The 16543-nt window shown below is 49.9% G+C and overlaps 10 protein-coding genes across 10 annotated transcripts; 5 read left to right on the plus strand and 5 right to left on the minus strand.

Annotated features, from left to right (window-relative positions):
• Positions 1 to 686: 686 nt before the first annotated feature.
• Positions 687 to 1590, plus strand: N7496_005091 (uncharacterized protein; the record flags this gene model as incomplete). The annotated part of the gene is made up of 2 exons (XM_056698020.1): positions 687 to 786; positions 974 to 1590. The coding sequence occupies 2 exons, from the start codon at positions 687 to 689 to the stop codon at positions 1588 to 1590; spliced, it is 717 nt and encodes a 238-aa protein (XP_056556545.1).
• Positions 1591 to 2777: 1187 nt separating this feature from the next.
• Positions 2778 to 4229, plus strand: N7496_005092 (uncharacterized protein; the record flags this gene model as incomplete). Its single annotated transcript, XM_056698021.1, has 1 exon — positions 2778 to 4229. One exon carries the CDS (start codon positions 2778 to 2780, stop codon positions 4227 to 4229), a length of 1452 nt encoding a protein of 483 aa, XP_056556546.1.
• A 646-nt stretch (positions 4230 to 4875) lies between these two features.
• On the plus strand, positions 4876 to 5941 carry N7496_005093 (uncharacterized protein; the record flags this gene model as incomplete). The annotated part of the gene is made up of 2 exons (XM_056698022.1): positions 4876 to 4936; positions 4992 to 5941. The coding sequence occupies 2 exons, from the start codon at positions 4876 to 4878 to the stop codon at positions 5939 to 5941; spliced, it is 1011 nt and encodes a 336-aa protein (XP_056556547.1).
• A 227-nt stretch (positions 5942 to 6168) lies between these two features.
• On the minus strand, positions 6169 to 7097 carry N7496_005094 (kinase-like domain-containing protein; the record flags this gene model as incomplete). The annotated part of the gene is made up of 2 exons (XM_056698023.1): positions 6169 to 6798; positions 6975 to 7097. 2 exons carry the CDS (start codon positions 7095 to 7097, stop codon positions 6169 to 6171), a joined length of 753 nt encoding a protein of 250 aa, XP_056556548.1.
• Positions 7098 to 7160: 63 nt separating this feature from the next.
• On the minus strand, positions 7161 to 7832 carry N7496_005095 (kinase-like domain-containing protein; the record flags this gene model as incomplete). Its single annotated transcript, XM_056698024.1, has 1 exon — positions 7161 to 7832. The coding sequence occupies one exon, from the start codon at positions 7830 to 7832 to the stop codon at positions 7161 to 7163; it is 672 nt and encodes a 223-aa protein (XP_056556549.1).
• Positions 7833 to 8213: 381 nt separating this feature from the next.
• N7496_005096 (uncharacterized protein) lies at positions 8214 to 9014 on the minus strand (the record flags this gene model as incomplete). The annotated part of the gene is made up of 1 exon (XM_056698025.1): positions 8214 to 9014. The coding sequence occupies one exon, from the start codon at positions 9012 to 9014 to the stop codon at positions 8214 to 8216; it is 801 nt and encodes a 266-aa protein (XP_056556550.1).
• A 67-nt stretch (positions 9015 to 9081) lies between these two features.
• On the minus strand, positions 9082 to 9699 carry N7496_005097 (uncharacterized protein; the record flags this gene model as incomplete). Its single annotated transcript, XM_056698026.1, has 1 exon — positions 9082 to 9699. The coding sequence occupies one exon, from the start codon at positions 9697 to 9699 to the stop codon at positions 9082 to 9084; it is 618 nt and encodes a 205-aa protein (XP_056556551.1).
• Positions 9700 to 10181: 482 nt separating this feature from the next.
• N7496_005098 (uncharacterized protein) lies at positions 10182 to 12386 on the plus strand (the record flags this gene model as incomplete). Its single annotated transcript, XM_056698027.1, has 7 exons — positions 10182 to 10347; positions 10502 to 11056; positions 11112 to 11413; positions 11469 to 11850; positions 11927 to 12163; positions 12237 to 12263; positions 12337 to 12386. 7 exons carry the CDS (start codon positions 10182 to 10184, stop codon positions 12384 to 12386), a joined length of 1719 nt encoding a protein of 572 aa, XP_056556552.1.
• A 616-nt stretch (positions 12387 to 13002) lies between these two features.
• On the plus strand, positions 13003 to 14476 carry N7496_005099 (argininosuccinate lyase ARG4; the record flags this gene model as incomplete). Its single annotated transcript, XM_056698028.1, has 2 exons — positions 13003 to 13057; positions 13137 to 14476. 2 exons carry the CDS (start codon positions 13003 to 13005, stop codon positions 14474 to 14476), a joined length of 1395 nt encoding a protein of 464 aa, XP_056556553.1.
• A 274-nt stretch (positions 14477 to 14750) lies between these two features.
• N7496_005100 (uncharacterized protein) lies at positions 14751 to 16349 on the minus strand (the record flags this gene model as incomplete). The annotated part of the gene is made up of 2 exons (XM_056698029.1): positions 14751 to 15658; positions 15719 to 16349. 2 exons carry the CDS (start codon positions 16347 to 16349, stop codon positions 14751 to 14753), a joined length of 1539 nt encoding a protein of 512 aa, XP_056556554.1.
• Positions 16350 to 16543: the final 194 nt, after the last annotated feature.

Consider the following 16543-nt stretch of genomic DNA (forward strand, 5'->3'; position numbering starts at 1 on the left):
AGGATAGCGGTGGGTAAAGAGGAGTCAAGAATTGACCAAACTAACCAAATAGGGATAGATTCATCGGATTATTCTATCCGAAAGGGGAAAAGATAGCCATGACCCGGTTGACATCATCAGCCACACAGTCCGCACGGACCAAGTTCTGCCTCAGCCACACACCCCTTGCTATTTAGGGATAAGTGCACGAGCCACAGGCTCGGCCACACCGTGGCTAGTGACTCTAGATCCGGCCGAACCGGGGATCAAAACCGATAGTTTACTAAAACAAAAAAACTTATGGTTGATGATCCTTAAATTCTTAGAAGAAGCCAATAAAGACAAAAAAAAACTGTGGCTCATGCTGCTCCTGTGGCTTGACCATTTGTCGCCTTACTCGATAGTTTCCTCCTGCCCAGATCCACCGGCCGTCAACCCCGAACTAGTCCGCCCTTGATCTTCAGATGTGATCGTGTTTGGCATCACCCCTCCCTTCTCGGTCTGGCCGTCTCCATGTCCCCGGGGAGCTATAAGGCGTTGGTGGCCGCCACCCTGAACTTGATGTTTTTTTCGTCATCACAGAAGCTTCCCCTCCTTCTACTCCATTATCACTTGTCATAGCTTCAAGCTTAAAGCTATAGCAAGTTTCGAGTTTCAATTTTCACTACGAGTGACTTGTTTTCTCCAACACATGTCGAGTGCCGACCATGTCACTGAGCATGCAGGGTTCCGGAAGAGAGTATTGGGAAAGCTCTCCACGCATGGACGTACGCGATCACTGCTCGCGCGAGCAGCATCCTGCTACAAGTATGCTTTTTCCACTCTAAGTCATTGCTTTTATTGTCTTCTTCTATCGTTGCATTCTTTATTCCTTTTTAATTCATATCACATCTATATACAACACATCCCATTCTATATCCATGTCTATATCACACTCTTCACCTCCATGTATCCCCCACTCCCATGACAAGCATTCTGAGACCACTCTCCCCAGGATCCATCCCGCTCGACGCTGAACGCTCCTCCGATAGGCGCGAGCCCCGTCCCTTCATTCAAGATGAGGGCATGACCGATGCCGAATCGTCTCCTCCCCTCCCAGACACCGAATTCGGCCGCCTCGACACGACAGGCTGGTATCCACACTACAACCAATGCGTCCACTACTTCCTCGAAGCCGGCCAACACAATTCAACCGTCCAATCAATCGCCGCATTCATAAACATCCGTCTCCCCTTCCAACGCCCCGAAGACCACCAACAATCTACATCTACGTCTACATCTACCTCCTTCGTTTCTCTACGACCTTACGTCCGCCGCCTAATTATCACTGCGCAAGACTCCCCGCCCATTATGTCGGCCTTTTTCGGACCCGACTGGCTTACCGGCGTGGGAGTGCTTTACAAACAAGAGCGCACGAATTACCTCTTTACGGCGAAGAGTAGTGGTTGGGCGCAGACTAAGGCTGCCTACGATATTCTTCCGGATGAACAGGCGCCGTTTCTGCGGCCGCTGCGTGATCCGGAGGAAGAGGAGATTCGGGCTGCGGAGGCAAGGTGGAGTGAGTGGCTTGCTATGGAGGATTGGATGGTTGGTGCTAGGAGTCCTTGGTAAGCAAGAGACTTGGTACTTTTTTTTTTGATCAACCTGGTTCACCCTGGGATTGATGATGGTTTCCAGTGACCTGGTTCGTGGGGCTAGTTATGAGACATGACCTTTTTTCTTAATTTTCTTTTCTATTTTTTTTTTTTTTTCATTTGTCGCCCTTTTCATTTGTTCCTACTGGATGGTTGTGTGTTTTCCCTCTCCTATGTCATTTTCCTGGTTGTTTCCTTTGTTTTTCTTATTTTGTGACGGCTCCAAAAAGGGTTCGGCCTCGTGCTGTCTGGTGTATTTTCTCCGGCGTTGCAGATAGTCATTTTTTTTCTTCTCTATTGGCGTTGGATGTTTTATTTCCTCGTGGAGAATACTAGTCGTTTGATGAATTCGGATATTTTGCTATTACCATAGAACCTGTAGGTCGTGAGTTGTAGACCGACTAGACTGTATTCTGTTAGTTCTACTCTATATCCGACCGTATGGACCTTCATGATCGCCAGATTGACAAGTGATCGCCCGTGGATCGCCTGTCAAATTCAATAGTCGTGCACCGCCACAGGCACAGACCAGCCATGACAAATACCTACAAGTAGTATAGCGTTGACGAAGCAGATCTTAACAGAGTACTCCGAGGTTAATCTAGTTAATGGTTTTAATCTAATGGAATTGAATCTTGTTTCCATGGTATGCCCCTATTCTCCTCACTTGTACTCGATTAATTTGTGCTACTATACTTGGTTCGTACTACATTCTACAGGACTGTTCAGTACTACTCTCCCCCTTATCAATTGTGCCCGAAACTAGTGTCATTCAAGTCTATCGACTCCGTCAACATTTTACCCACAACGGTTTAGTCCGGGATCGTATCGCTCTCCACTTTTTCCTGCCTGACTCATTTAATTCCCAGGCCAAGACGTGTCAACCTGTCACGGTGGATTTTTGCTTTTCCCTACTATATTCTCATCACGGGTCTGGCATTATTGCACGCTATTCCTTTGTTTTTCCCCCTCGTACATCCTCCACCAGTCGCTTCGGCTCATCCTTGCGAATAGTTTCATTCTGGAAGCCCCCGGTCGCCGGGTTCTTGCGTCGTGACACATCCCACGACCAGGGAGTCGGGTTCGGTCAGAATCAGAATCAGCAGTTGAAGCTGAATGACAGGCACAGACACAAGCAAAAAAAATATACACATCTCATCCACAATGGCTGAGACCACACCCCCAGCAGCGTGTTTCTACGAGCACACAGCACAATCAATCATCCCCCATCTGGCCAAGCAAATGCCCTACTCAAGCTCCCTCCTCCGACGTATCCAACACACCCTCGCGTATCCCTCACCCACCGCCAAGATCCTAGCAACTTTCCCGCCAGGATCGACCCCTGGATCCCCTGGCCCCGATTCCGATCCCTCCACGCCGTGGCTGGCTGCACAGGTGGATCTCTTCCGCGGCCGCGAGACCCAGATCATCCTCTTCTCCAGCCTCGAAGCGGAGTGTACTTCTCTCCCGCTGATCGTCCCTGTCACGGGCTCTGCCACCCTCTCCCCGACCGACCTGTCCAGGTACTCGGGTCCAGCTTCAGCTGCAGGGCCCGCTGTCGCTAACGCCAACACTAATGCTAACGCTAACTCGCTTCCTCACGCGAGTACTAGTAATAATGACAATGTACCCGTCTCTGAGTCTGAGCAGGGACGATCGAGTCCGGACTACGCCGTGTCCACTATCACGGCCTCCCCGGCGGACCTGGAGACCGTCCGCGCCCAATTATTGGCTTTCCTCGCGTTTGTCAAGGCCCAGTTACTGCCCGAGTACCTGTCATCCCTGCCAGACACAAAGTCTGGATCTGGATTTGGATCTTCAGCAAACTCAACTTCAGCCCCTGCAGCGACTGGCGTCACCCTAATCCCACCACCAGACCCACACGCCTTCCTATTCGGCTCCCTCCATACAGGTCTCTTCGCGCTACTGCTGCGATCGGGAAAATTCCCTCGCGTGGATGCGGGCGTGAAGGCCCCCGTCGATCCTGGCCCGCTTCCCGGTCTACGGGTCCATCGCTTTGATAACCCGCCTTATTACAAGTACTTTTTCACGAGGGCTGTGTTTAGTCCCAGCGTTGCGGGTCAGACAGCTACTGAGATGGAGAATCCATTGCCGGCTGGGTATAGGTATCATGATCGGCGTGGCCGGGTCGGCGTTTTGTCGTCGCAGTTGGATCTTGTGCAGAGTCGGACACATATTCCCCGACCGCGCCGGCAGTTGCAGAGTCTACCTAGTGTTGCGGTTTACTGCGATTCCCAGTCCTCTGGTGCGAATTCCGCTGGTGAAGAGACTGAGCAGGAGGATGAGATGCCCATCGCATGGGCATTCCTGGGCGTAGACGGTGCCGTGGCGACATTACACGTTGAACCTGAGCATCGCGGACGCGGACTGGCGCTTTCGTTGTCGAAAGAAGTTATGCGACGCGGCATGGCGACGGAGGGAGTATTTGGGGCGAAGAAGGTTGGTCTTGTGGATACGGAGATGAGGGGATTTGTGGAGGATTGGGTTCATGCGGAGGTTGCGGGGTATAATAATGCGAGTAGGAGAGTTATGGAGAAGATTGGAGGCAAGGTCTTGACGACTGTTGTGTGGACGGTTATTGAGCTTCTTGATTGATGAGTTGAGGTGGTTGGGGGGTTGATTCTAGAATAGATTACGAGAGCATGAGGTTGCATTTAGATGATGAATATAAAGTAGATGACGATAATAGATGAGATAGTATCGGATTGTTCTAGATGAATGTCTGCTTGATATAATGATCCTCTGCTTAGAAGTATGCAGACGGGCAGTCGTAATTTGTGATTACTGATCAATAATTATCATCCCCCTCTGCCATCCATTTTACCCGAACAGACAAGGTGACAATGCAAGATTACAAATTAGGACATTGCTCCAATACCTTATTACGGAAAGCAAAGCGTCTGACAAACCAGACATACAGTCCAGCGGCTGGCATGGCGTTGGCCTCGGGAGGTCTTCCAATCAGTCGCGTTGATATAATCATCATCCTCCCGGCTCAACGCCCAAGTTGATCCTTCCTGCAATGCTCTGCATACCACCTGTCCGTGATGACTGAGGGGTCAACTTGTGTTCTCATTAACAAGCTCAAGGGTAATACATCATTGTTGTCGCTTATAAATGAGACAAGAAACTTCTATTAAATAATTCTCTATCATTCAATAGCAATATATAAAGGCAACGTATCTCGTCGCTACATCAATAGCATACCAAATCAAAATAAATCAATCGCCCCGCACTCAAAATGTCTCAATCTGTACTAGTCATCGGAGGTTCTGGAGCCCAAGGCACTCCAGTCGTGAAAGGTGAGCAGCGTACATCACCATATTCCCCCTACCCAGTTTCTGACGGATTCCAAAGCACTGTCGCAACAGCCACAATACTCAGAAATCAGAGTCTTGACTCGTGATACAACATCCGCAAGCTCCCAGTATCTCGCAACACTCCCCAAAGTGTCGCTGTATACGGGCCAAACCGACAACGAAGAAGATCTCAAGGGTGCATTTTCAGGAATCGACCTCGCCCACGTCAACTTGAACAGTTTCGCCCTCGGAATCAAAGAAGAACTTTACTGGGGAATCCGCATCTACGAAATTGCCGTCCAATCCGGCGTCAAACACTTCATCTGGTCCTCCCTGGACCGGTTCATGGCCGACACAAGGTACGACGATGAAACGCGAGCTATCCATTACTACGGCAAGGCATACGTCGAGCAGTGGCTCTCTGCTATCCCCCAGCGCAAAGATTCCACAAGATGGACCATCATGACCACGGGGCCGTACATCGAAATGCTCTCCCAACTACTCCAACCCCGCCAGGAAGATGACGGAACGTACGTCTTCGAAGTACCCCTCGGAGACGGCCTCGTCCCATTTATCCATCTCGATGATCTGGGTCACTACGTGAACTGGATATTCTCCAACGCGGACGAGTCTGCTGGGATGAATCTCAAGATCGCCATCGAGCATGTCTCGTATGAGTATCTCGTATCAACCTTTACAAAGGTTACCGGGAACCCGGCTAAATATCGCAATGTCTCGTTCGACGAGTGGTTCACTACTGGGCCTTTGAGTCCCGTTGCGGATGTTAAGCTTGGGAAGCCGCGTGATGATCCGACTTTGTCGACAAATCGGGAGAATTTCACGGCTTGGTGGAAACTTTATCAGCTTGCTGGGAGTGATCGGAATGTGCTAAAGCGCGATTATGAACTTTTGGATCGTATTTTCCCGGACAGAGTGCGGACTGTGGAGGAATGGATGCGGAAGGTTGGGTATACTGGTGAAGCTCGATTTGTGCTTAAGGCTTATTGAGAGGGTTGCGGTTGATCTTGGGACTGATGGATGCCGCTCACTTTTTACTCTAAAATAATAATTTATTTGATTTTGGTTTTGGATAGATGTTCAAATGACGCCGAAGCATATGCCAAGCATGCGTGCACGTGCACCCCATTCTGGTAAATTGGTAAATATAGGAAGCGAAATTTTGAGTACTGAACTCTCAAGAATCAAAAGCATTATGTCATGTCTGTAGTCATGTATCAAGCCGGGCTATCGTTTCGCATCGGCCGCGGTGGCCTACTTTCTTCTAAACCTCGAAAATAGGGCAAGGCTTCAGCGGCCGTCATCCGAGAATCTGGATCCACCTGCAACATAGCCAAAGCACACATATTCAGCGGCGAATCCGAATCCCGCAGAAAATCCTGGTGGCGAGTGAGATTGTGACCACGTAGAATCCTCGAGCCAACTACTTGGCCTCGAACGAGCTCCAATCCAACCATCCCACAGCTCCAGTAATCAACGGCTCGACCGTGCGTTTGTCCCTCAACCTGTTCCGGGGCAAGATATGGTATAGTACCTGGACTATCATATGGAATCCGGGTCTTGTCCGACGCACAACCAAAATCGGTCAACATGGCCTCGGGCGGGTCATAGCTTTTCACCAGGATATTGTCTGGTTTCACGTCCCTGTGGCATATACCATGCCCATGGAGGAACGCAATCCCTTCCAAAAGCTGACTGAAGAATATAGACCGGCCCACGTGCGACACGTTTGAGGTGTATAAGGAGCGGAATGTTGCATTCAATAGAGGTGATATGATGATGTATTCGTCTGTGATATTATCGACAGTCGGCATCCACTCGTCATCGAGGAAGTTTCGAATCCGTTGCTAGATAGGATTAGAATTGGACCATTCTTAGATAAACAGACGGTGATTTCCATACTAGCTCAACCGTTGTTCGTGCTTGTCGATGGCAAATCTCGATAGCGCTTGAAATTCGACGCTAGGTTCATGATCAGACTTATCCATCAAAGAAAGCCAAAGAAAGGGCGTGTGCCACTCACATGCGTCAATTTGGAGATACGGGATGTCATCTCAATCTCTTGATCCACAGCATATCCATTCTTAGGTGACTTCAAATTTCGTTTTGCGGCGGCTGATAGACCGGTTCGGCCATTGACTACCATGTAAACAACACCGTATGACCCTCACGAGATCGGATTCTGGAATATCCAATCCCCAAATCGCATTTAATTATCGCTAGGCAAAGGCAGTACTAATGGATTTGCATCGTCGTGGAACACGCGGAAGAATTCGGCCAGTTCCACCTGAAACTGTTCGTCTTCCTCGGGGTTTCGTGGGTAGTAACGTAAAGTGAAGACGCATTCTCCGATCATAATGCTGTTTTTGAGTTGGATGGAACGCTGGTTATTTCGGTATATCTCGCCGTCCATCATCACGGGCTCTCCTCTCCCGTTGTCAGCAATGAGAAAGAAACCTCCAGCTCCCTTGACCCAATTTAATCGGGCGTGAATACCGGCAACACGATTCTCATCCGAGTCTTGATCGATTCGGCGATCCTCAATAGTCAAGAGTAAGTCTACCCCTCTGTTTTTAAGTGTATCTCGACCCCTACCGATTCTCCATCCAATATGGGCAAATTCAGGCAATCTACCCAACGAAAGGGTAAAACATTTGGTGACCCTGTCGCCAACAAATGTCTGGCCGATAAATTGTTGGTGATAAGCTGATCCTGATCGTGAAGTTGCTTCTATAGCCGAGCGCGCAACCGCATTCATAGGTACGAGCATGGCAAAGCGGCCATAGTGATCGAGATCTTCATCTGGGCCAGGTTCCAGATGGTCGAGTTCCATCTGTACACCATAAGGGCCTTCCAGAAGCTGGGTTGCCTGAGTTAACATCGCTGTGATTGTCAAGCTCTTCTATCTGGGAGCGTGGATTAATAAATAGGACTCTTAGGTCAATAATAGATTGTATATAGCCGCCGTCAAAAGATGTGAAACATGGGGTTCCAGCGGTTTCTAACACTTATAGGTAAATGGGTTCTGCCTGTTTGCCGCACGCGAGAGAACTGCTTACTAGCCCCGCTCCAACAACAAGTGAGGCTCAAAATTAGCTGTATCGAGACCAATGAAATTCCGCTATTAATATCTACGGCCTATGATTCTCAGTCTAGACAAATATTTATGTGAAGTGAGATCATGGGTTCTTTGACTCCCGATACACACAAGACATTGACCGTCTGGAACGAGAAATTGGGTTGGACGAAGCAATGTTTATAATCATTCATTATCCTTCCAGTCTTCCCTTTCATCCTCGAATTCTTCAATCTCCTTCTCACAAAAGGTCGACACACTTCTCAGTTGTGTGAAGACATGATCAATTCGAGTTTCACTGGCGTCGTAGAAGACTCGTCGGTTCCGACTCTGACTGTCTTCAATAAGACGATTCAAAGTAACAAGTAGTTTGGATAACTCCCCTATCATCGTGCTCCTCTCTTGCTTGTCAAGAACCGGAGGTGAGATATGTAACTGTTCCGACAGATCCCCAAGCCTGGTGACCCAAGCCACAATATCAGTCTGTAAGTCATAGTTTGTTGTCATCCTATCCATTTCCGGCACATTCAGCGTTTGGAAGATATTCTCAATCTGGAGACTCAGTTTATCGACTGTTATAATGCCATTTCTGGGCGGAGAAGCCCGTGGTGAAGGAAGCTGGCGGTCCGATGAAACGAAAGGGAGCTGTCGCTTGCGCTCTTCGAACTGCTTCTGGCCCACGACTCGACGAGACTCATTGATGGCTTGAATATTTTCCGGCAATTTGAGGTACTGTCCGCTCCGCCATATCGTGCGTTCCGATACGGATATTTTTGCTTTATGTGATCCTGCTGCAGGTCGTAACGGGAGTGCCGTGAGAACTCGGGGCGTGGGATTGGGAATTTGAAAGGTATCAAGGACCGCGTTTTCAGACTTAGGCGCAGCCACTGGGACTTTAATAGAACCTGGTAGAGCTAGCTTTTTATGTATATGTGGCCAGCCATCATTTATTGGACCAAAGGGAGGCTGGGGTTGTGGTATGGTCATGTTGGCATATAGCGCCTGAACTAGTTGAAAAACGTTGTTGTTGAATTGAGACGCCTCTTGCAGGATTTCATCCAGCTTTTGAGATTGATGTGTATTGTCTTTTTCGATGCGATCGGTAGCGGTCCTGAGCAGAGTTAGCCCTAGACCCGGTAGTCAAGAATGCTCGAAGCGAGGCTTGCCATATAAAGGTACTGAGAAGTAGATTGATAGAATCTGTATGTGATTGCAGCTTCGTCCGATATTTACTCAACGAATCTCCACGTAGATCCCATAGTACCCTCTTCCATTGAATCTTCAATGACGTCTTGGCCGGTCGGGATGATGACGGTCCAGAGATACTGAGCTGATTGCCAACCACAGGACGTGCAGTTTCCGGTGCGGCTTCACGGTATTTACCTGTGACATTATCGAGTTCTTCTAATGTCTCGAGACATGACTTGATCATGTACCCCAGCTGCACATGGACCTGCCCCGAATTATCCATAGAGTTGGCAGTGGCCTTTGCTAGAATGACTTCATGATCTCTGTTGAGATGGTTGAGGGCACAGTAGAGGCCAAATAGAGTATCCTCGAGCTCTTTCAGATCACGGACGGCCTTCTTGCGCCCGTCAGTAACGGACGAGAATAAGCGATAGGCGATTTGAGTGCAGAGAATGATATCGCCCACTGAGAAGCCGAACGACATGATGGCTCGATACAATCACTCTAGTTGCGAAATTCGTACAAGAGTGAACTTCATATCTCACGCACTTGAGGAGTGGGGTTTCAAATGCGATGTCTCCTCCTAATCAGCCACACGCAAAGCTTGCATGGTGAAGGCGGGGGTCTTTGCGGGCGTCCTCTGACACTAGTCAATCGGTCGATACAGAAACCCGGGTTCAAACCTTTCGTTCAAAAAGTAGGATATTATAAACGAGGATCATCTTTCATTCGAGACGTCTAGCCGCCACCTCGTCCCTAATGCCAAGGAGGCTGACAGCTGAATGTGCCTGAAACAAAACGGGCAAAGACCAGCGTGGGCGCAGCCAATCACTTGGTTCATCCCTCGTATTTGGGCAAGGTTGCCCGAGCGCGTCAATTGAGCCCCTCATGTTGATGCACTGTCCCATAATAAACCCCAGACCTCCCTCACTCAAGTGCCACAGCAATAGTTGAAGCAGGTCCATCATGGCCGCCAAGCTACCAGGTGAAGACGAGTTCATAAAGATCGTGGTGGAGAATCTGAGGAAGAAGGAGAAGCATGATGGCGATGACAGTCAGAAACATGAACCAGTTGAGATCTATGTTACCAGCGATTATACACTCGAAGAGCTTTGGCGTACAATCGAGGAAGGTCTGGTCTTTGCCAATCTATACTTTCAAGCAAGCTGACTGACCCCAAAAATTGCTAGAACATGGATATTCTCCACCAGATCGCCTGAAAGAAAACGGAGATGGTAGATCCCGGCACAGATTTGAAACCAAGTCTGCTTTTCATTCATATACAGAGCTTGAGATTGTCAGCGACAAGTCTGCCGCTGATGAAACGCACATATACATTAACGAATCGCTCCATGCCGCCGCACATCGCGATCAGAGTGTCAAATTTGATATTGAGTATAATGACCAAGGCCAGACATCTCTGATTATTGACAATGCCCTTCAACTCGTCTTTCACCGAACTGTGCGCATGCCGGATGATGATCGGCTCCATTCTCTCCCCGGTTCTGTAGGGAATTTCCCTCTCTACAACACCGAGGACTATACGGACAGACTGCCGGAGAATATTCTGGAGAAAGGAGGACTGTTTTTGCCAATGTGGCAGCGGGAGGCTCTATGGATTGAACTCAGACGGTCAATAAGCTCTCACACCGTCGAGAATTCAAATCAAATCTACGCTATCCGAGTCTATGTCGGCCAGATCAATGCAGTCTCGGGTAAGAATATGATGGACGAGGGGGGTACTCAGCAGGAACAAGACTACCTTATATTCCCCGGGCAGCCGTGGATCGACGGCATCTGCGTCGCGCCGGGTGTTGTGAGGCAGTTTGTCGCCATGCCATGTAAGTGACGAGTGGACGACTTTGCCTATTATTCATGGATCGCTGATGTATGCAGTGGGCTCCGGATACACCGTTGAAGGCCAGAAGACCGGCGAGGAAAAGCACGGAGGACTCCAGATTGAAATTATCCCAGCATACTCCAAAAAGGCACAAAAGTGGCTCGCTGCAACAGAAGAAGAAGCTCTTCAGGACCCTGGACTGTATCTTGATGAATCAAAGACGCCAGCCCAGCTTAGACTAGAAGCTGGTAGCCAGGTCCGAGCGTATCCTTCACCACCCACTTATTGTAAACCAGTGGAGGTCGGTGATTTATACAGGGTCAAAAAGGACTCTTGCCTTGGTGTTGTAAACCTTGAGGTGAGACCCCACGCTCGAGCCAGGCACCGCAGAAATTTAACCAAGAGACCGACAGGCGTTCTATTATGACCATTGGGATCTTTCAGACTGGGGAGGTGCTCCTAGAGTCCGAGGGCCTGGTTCACGGGCAATGAGCGATATGCCTGAACTACGCCCGCCATCCAGGGGACTTTCTACGATTACTTTCCAAAGCCTTTCAAAAGACACTACTGCTGCATCATCTATGGGCGAAGCTTACCTAGATGAGCATAGCGGGGCAGAAGTGTCTCTAGGAATACCACCGCGAAGAAAACCCCCTCCGGCGAAGAGGAAGACGAAGGCTCGCGGCCCAGGCAGGGGGGCTCTTAAAGCGACACTTCAAACCTCAGAAGTAAAAAGCCCCCCACCCCAGGTTCTGAATGTCAAGGCCATGGGTTTGGCGGCTGGAGGAAAACTGGGTACATTACTTCCATCTTTTGATATCATTTCTTCTCTCCTCGCCCGGGAGTTGACGGCTACTAACATGATGCAAAGTCCAGGATATAATCGCTGATCACAATCCCCCAAATACATGGAATATCGACGCCGCTCGTCTGATCAATATCCATATCCTGGATCCAGTCAGCTGCGAGTCAGTTACTCACATTGTCCCGCCACCTATTCCTATGAGTGCCTATGAGGCCGTTCTTTCCAACCTGCCTTTCTTCGTTGTCGAGGAGCAAATCGACAACCGCCTGGAAGGTGGCGATTTCGACAATGTCAAGTCTGTCAGTAAGATGGATGAGACAAAGGGGATTGCATCGGAGCCTTCATTGGATCCCAATAAACCTGCTATGTGTAGCAGCTGTGAGAAGAGACTGTGTGATTGCGTGTATGTGACAGTTTCCTAGATGTCTGCTCCATCTTGCTGCAAAGGGATAAGCTAATCTGGACTTTTGTCATAGTGTTCGGCCTTGCGATCATCAATTTTGCAACATGTGCATCCGAGCAGTAGAGCCAGCTATGGAAGGCTCTGCTTCAAGTGTTGCATGTTGCCCTCATTGCAATGAAGAGATCTCTCGAGTGGCAGGGTTTTCTGCGCCTATGAATTTACCTGGAGAGGAATCGATTCGCATCAAGATGCCAGTGCGTGTCCTCAAGGTAGATGATGGACGGGCCAAGTTTCAATCTATCAGGCAGACTAGAGTTTGAGTAGTATTTTCTTTTGTTGATTGTCAATTACTGGTTTGTGTTATTGTTGTGTGGATGTTCTTTTTTTTCTCCACGATAAGGGCCCCGTATAGTTCCGACGTTTATGAAGCCAATTATCGCAGTAATAGTATCCCATTGAACAGCCACTTAATTTCCTCAAATGAAACCTTACATCTCAAGCAGTATATAATCACTCTATATCCTCCTAACAATACAATGCTTCTCAATATTCCCGTCAAGAGATTTGCTCGCTGTAAATCCCCACTGTCGATCCACCCCAAAGGGGATTAGCGCTCCGATAATCGGTTGAGCCACAGATAGCAGTCGAGTCGAGTCATACCCAATAATTGTCTCCCTCCTTCTTTCTACACCCACCTTACACTTAATCTCTACCCAATTGATCATTAAAAACCGCCAAAATGAGCAATTCCAAGGGAGTCGCCGAGAACATGCTCTGGGGAGGTCGTTTCACCCGTGAGAAATTCCCCTTGATACCCCGCCTACTCCCACCGCTCCATTCAAACCAACTGACTCACGATCAATTGAATCACAGAGGGCCTCGACCCCCTCATGGTCCAGTACAACCAGTCCCTCCCCTATGACCGCATCATGTGGAAGCAGGACATCGCCGGCTCGATCGCCTTCGCCCGCGCCAACATGAAGACCGGTATCCTCACCGCGCAAGAATTCGCCGAGATCGAGCGCGGCTTCAAGCAGATCGCCCAGGAGTGGAGCACCGACACCTTCGAGGCCAAGGAGAACGACGAGGATATTCACACTGCCAACGAGCGCCGTCTCAGCGAGATCATCGGCAAGGAGATTGGTGGAAAGTTGCACACTGGTCGCTCGCGTAATGAGCAGGTCGCTACCGATATGCGCCTGTGGCTGCGCGACGAGCTGCGCACCTTGGACGCTCAGCTCTCCGACCTGATCAAGGTCTCTATTGCACGTGCCGAGAAGGAGATTGATATCATCATGCCCGGTTACACTCACTTGCAGAAGGCCCAGCCCGTCCGCTGGTCTCACTGGATGCTGTCGCACGCGACCGCCTTTGCCAGCGAGCTGCAGCGCCTGCGCGAGGTTATCCGCCGTGTCAACCGCAGCCCGCTCGGCTGCGGTGCCCTCGCTGGTAACCCCTTCCAGATTGACCGTGAGGCCATGGCCAAGGAGCTCGGTTTCGACGACCTGCTGTACAACTCGATGAACACCGTCGGTGACCGTGACTTTGCTATGGAGACCATGCAGTGGGGTAGCTCGTTCATGCTCAAGATCTCTCGCTGGGCTGAGGACTTGATCATCTACAGCAGTCTGGAGTTCGGCTTCGTCCGTCTCTCCGACGCTTACTCCACCGGCTCCTCGCTCATGCCCCAGAAGAAGAACGCGGACAGCCTGGAGCTGCTCCGTGGTAAGTCTGGTCGTGCTTTCGGCCAGATGGCTGGTCTCATGATGACCATCAAGGGTCTGCCTACTACCTACAACAAGGATCTGCAGGAGAGCATTGAGCCCCTGCTCGACCACATCAAGACTGTCAGCGACAGCATTCTGATCGCCACCGGCGTTCTGTCCACCCTGACCACCATCCCCGAGAAGATGACCGCCGCCTTGGCTCCTGAGATGCTGGCCACCGAGATCGCGGACTACCTCGTCCGCAAGGGCGTTCCTTTCCGTGAGGGCCACCACATCTCCGGTCGCGTTGTCCAGCTCGCCGAGCAGACCAACGTCCCCATGGACACGCTGTCTCTGGAGCAGCTGAAGACTGTTGATGCTCGCTTCGATGAGGATGTTCAGGCCTGCCTTGACTACGAGCGTGCTGTCGAGCTGAAGGATGCCATTGGTGGTACCAGCAAGCGGGCTGTTTTGGAGCAGACTGCCGTGCTGAAGAAGCTGCTGTAAATATAAAAAAAAGTCTATGAGATATGAAGGACATGGAGGGTGTTCTAGTTGGATGGATATTATGAAGAAAATACCAGCGTTTCGGGTGTATGTTTTGGCTAGACAAAAATGACATTATTCTTTTTACTTCACTGCCAGACTGGTATATCTGCGAATAGCTTCCCACAAAGAAAACAGGGATTCATACGATAAGGGAAAAGATTATACAGCAAAGACCGTGCAACATCAATTTCTCATACATCTTCCAAAGGAAACCCTCCATTCCCAACCATCATCACCCCCTCCTATTAATACCCAATCCAATCGTCCCCGACGGAGATTTTTCATCCTGCTTCGGCGACACACCCCCAGCATCATAAGCAGGCGGAGCCTCCCGAATCGGCGAAGCACCAACATCCTGAAGAACATTCCCAGACACCAGCCTCTGCGCATTTACATTTTCTCCAGCATTACCCACTAACCCATTCACCTGCCCAGAACTAGGCACCCTCTGCACCATCTCAACCTCACTCCCACCAAAAGTCATAAAACTCATAACATGGTCTTGCCCAGAATCACTCTTTTCCCCCTTTTCCTTTCCCCCACGCTCAGGATCCCTAATCGTCGAGTATCGATCTAGATTCGCACCCATGACGACGCCGTCTCTAGTAACAACTCTCCGGGCAGTAGCTCGAGTAATAAGTGTCGAGCTGCCGTTCTTGTCAACCGCTGATCGGGGGCTCGACTCGCTGCTACCACTGCTATTACTCGACGAAGGTGAAGACTCCCATGAGTGACCAGCAGTATGGGCCTGTGCGAGGGTACTTTTATTGCGCCGTCTTCTTTCGGGAGGGATGTTTATAAGTTCGCTTTGTGAATGGGCTGCTAGTTCGGCGCGTTGTCTGTAGAAGCCCGTGTCTGAGAGTTCGGCGGCTTGGGATTCGGTTTTGGGGATAGGTGCTGGTATTTCGTTGGGTGGTGTTGGTATTGGGAGTGGCGATGGCATTCGTAGGGGTGGGAGTCGGACGAAGCCGCCTGATGAAGTAGTGAGGACTCCCGAGCTGAGAGTTGAGAATTCCGATGGGTCGGGTGAGAAGTTTGAGACATTCAGACTTAGGGCTGTAGTTGAGCCGGGAGTTGAGAGATTGGAGTTTGGGTTCGGGTTGGATGGTGGTGAAGTTGTTTGGCTGTTATGAGGAGACTCTGTTCGATAGTTAGTTTACATACTTCCTTGGACGATTTAAAGGTTCTTGAAATGCTCACCATTTGGCAGTTTAACCGAATTCGTCTCTAAAAGTGACAGCTCTGTCTTGGAGACAGAGGCCATTTCACGATTATGCAAGGACTTGGTCGATGGAGACCGCCGCAGGTGGAATGTATATGATTTTCCAAGTATCTTTCTCCGTCGCCTGCACAGCCAAAAGAGCAGGATAATGAGTATCAGGGCGGCGATCGCTGCGACTACTCCACCGATGATGGGTCCTTTGCTGGGCGAATGAGTACCGGTCGACGCCGCCGCAGCTACTGAAGATGTAGCCGTAGCAGTCGAAGTAGCAGTCGAAGATTCCGTGCTAGTGGTGGCTGCTGGGGCAGAGGTATCATTAGAAGAGACTGACGTTGAAGAAGAAGTATGTGAGTCCGTCGTGGAAGGTAGAGCAGAGACAGTGCTCGTAGTTATACCGGTGGTCGTGCTTGTGCTCTTGCTTGATGTTGTAGACGTCGTAGAACTCGCTGCACTCGTCAAATGCAAAAGGCTCACGTTATCGTCAAAGCAGATCCCCGAAGAGCAAGGATCGCTCGCACAGCAGCCGCGAAAATTCCCAGCTGAGCAGACATACCACTGTTTCGACCCCTCGCAAGTCGTATCATCACGACGAGCTAATGTGTCGTTCATCTTGACGAAAGCGGGTCCATCCAGTAGAGGGAATATAGCTGCGAACACGATCAACGTGCAGAGCGTGATGAGAGGCTGTGATCCGCTAGAATGGCAGTGTATGAATAAGATGGAAGCGAGGAAATCCTCGAGAGTCGAGGTAAAGTAGTAGTGCTCTCTAAGAATGTGCCCGCCATGGCCTTTGCAGGGACTGA

The sequence above is a fragment of the Penicillium cataractarum genome (genome assembly GCF_028827025.1).
Source record: "Penicillium cataractarum strain IBT 29864 chromosome Unknown utg000004l, whole genome shotgun sequence".
NCBI classification, from domain to species: domain Eukaryota; kingdom Fungi; phylum Ascomycota; class Eurotiomycetes; order Eurotiales; family Aspergillaceae; genus Penicillium; species Penicillium cataractarum.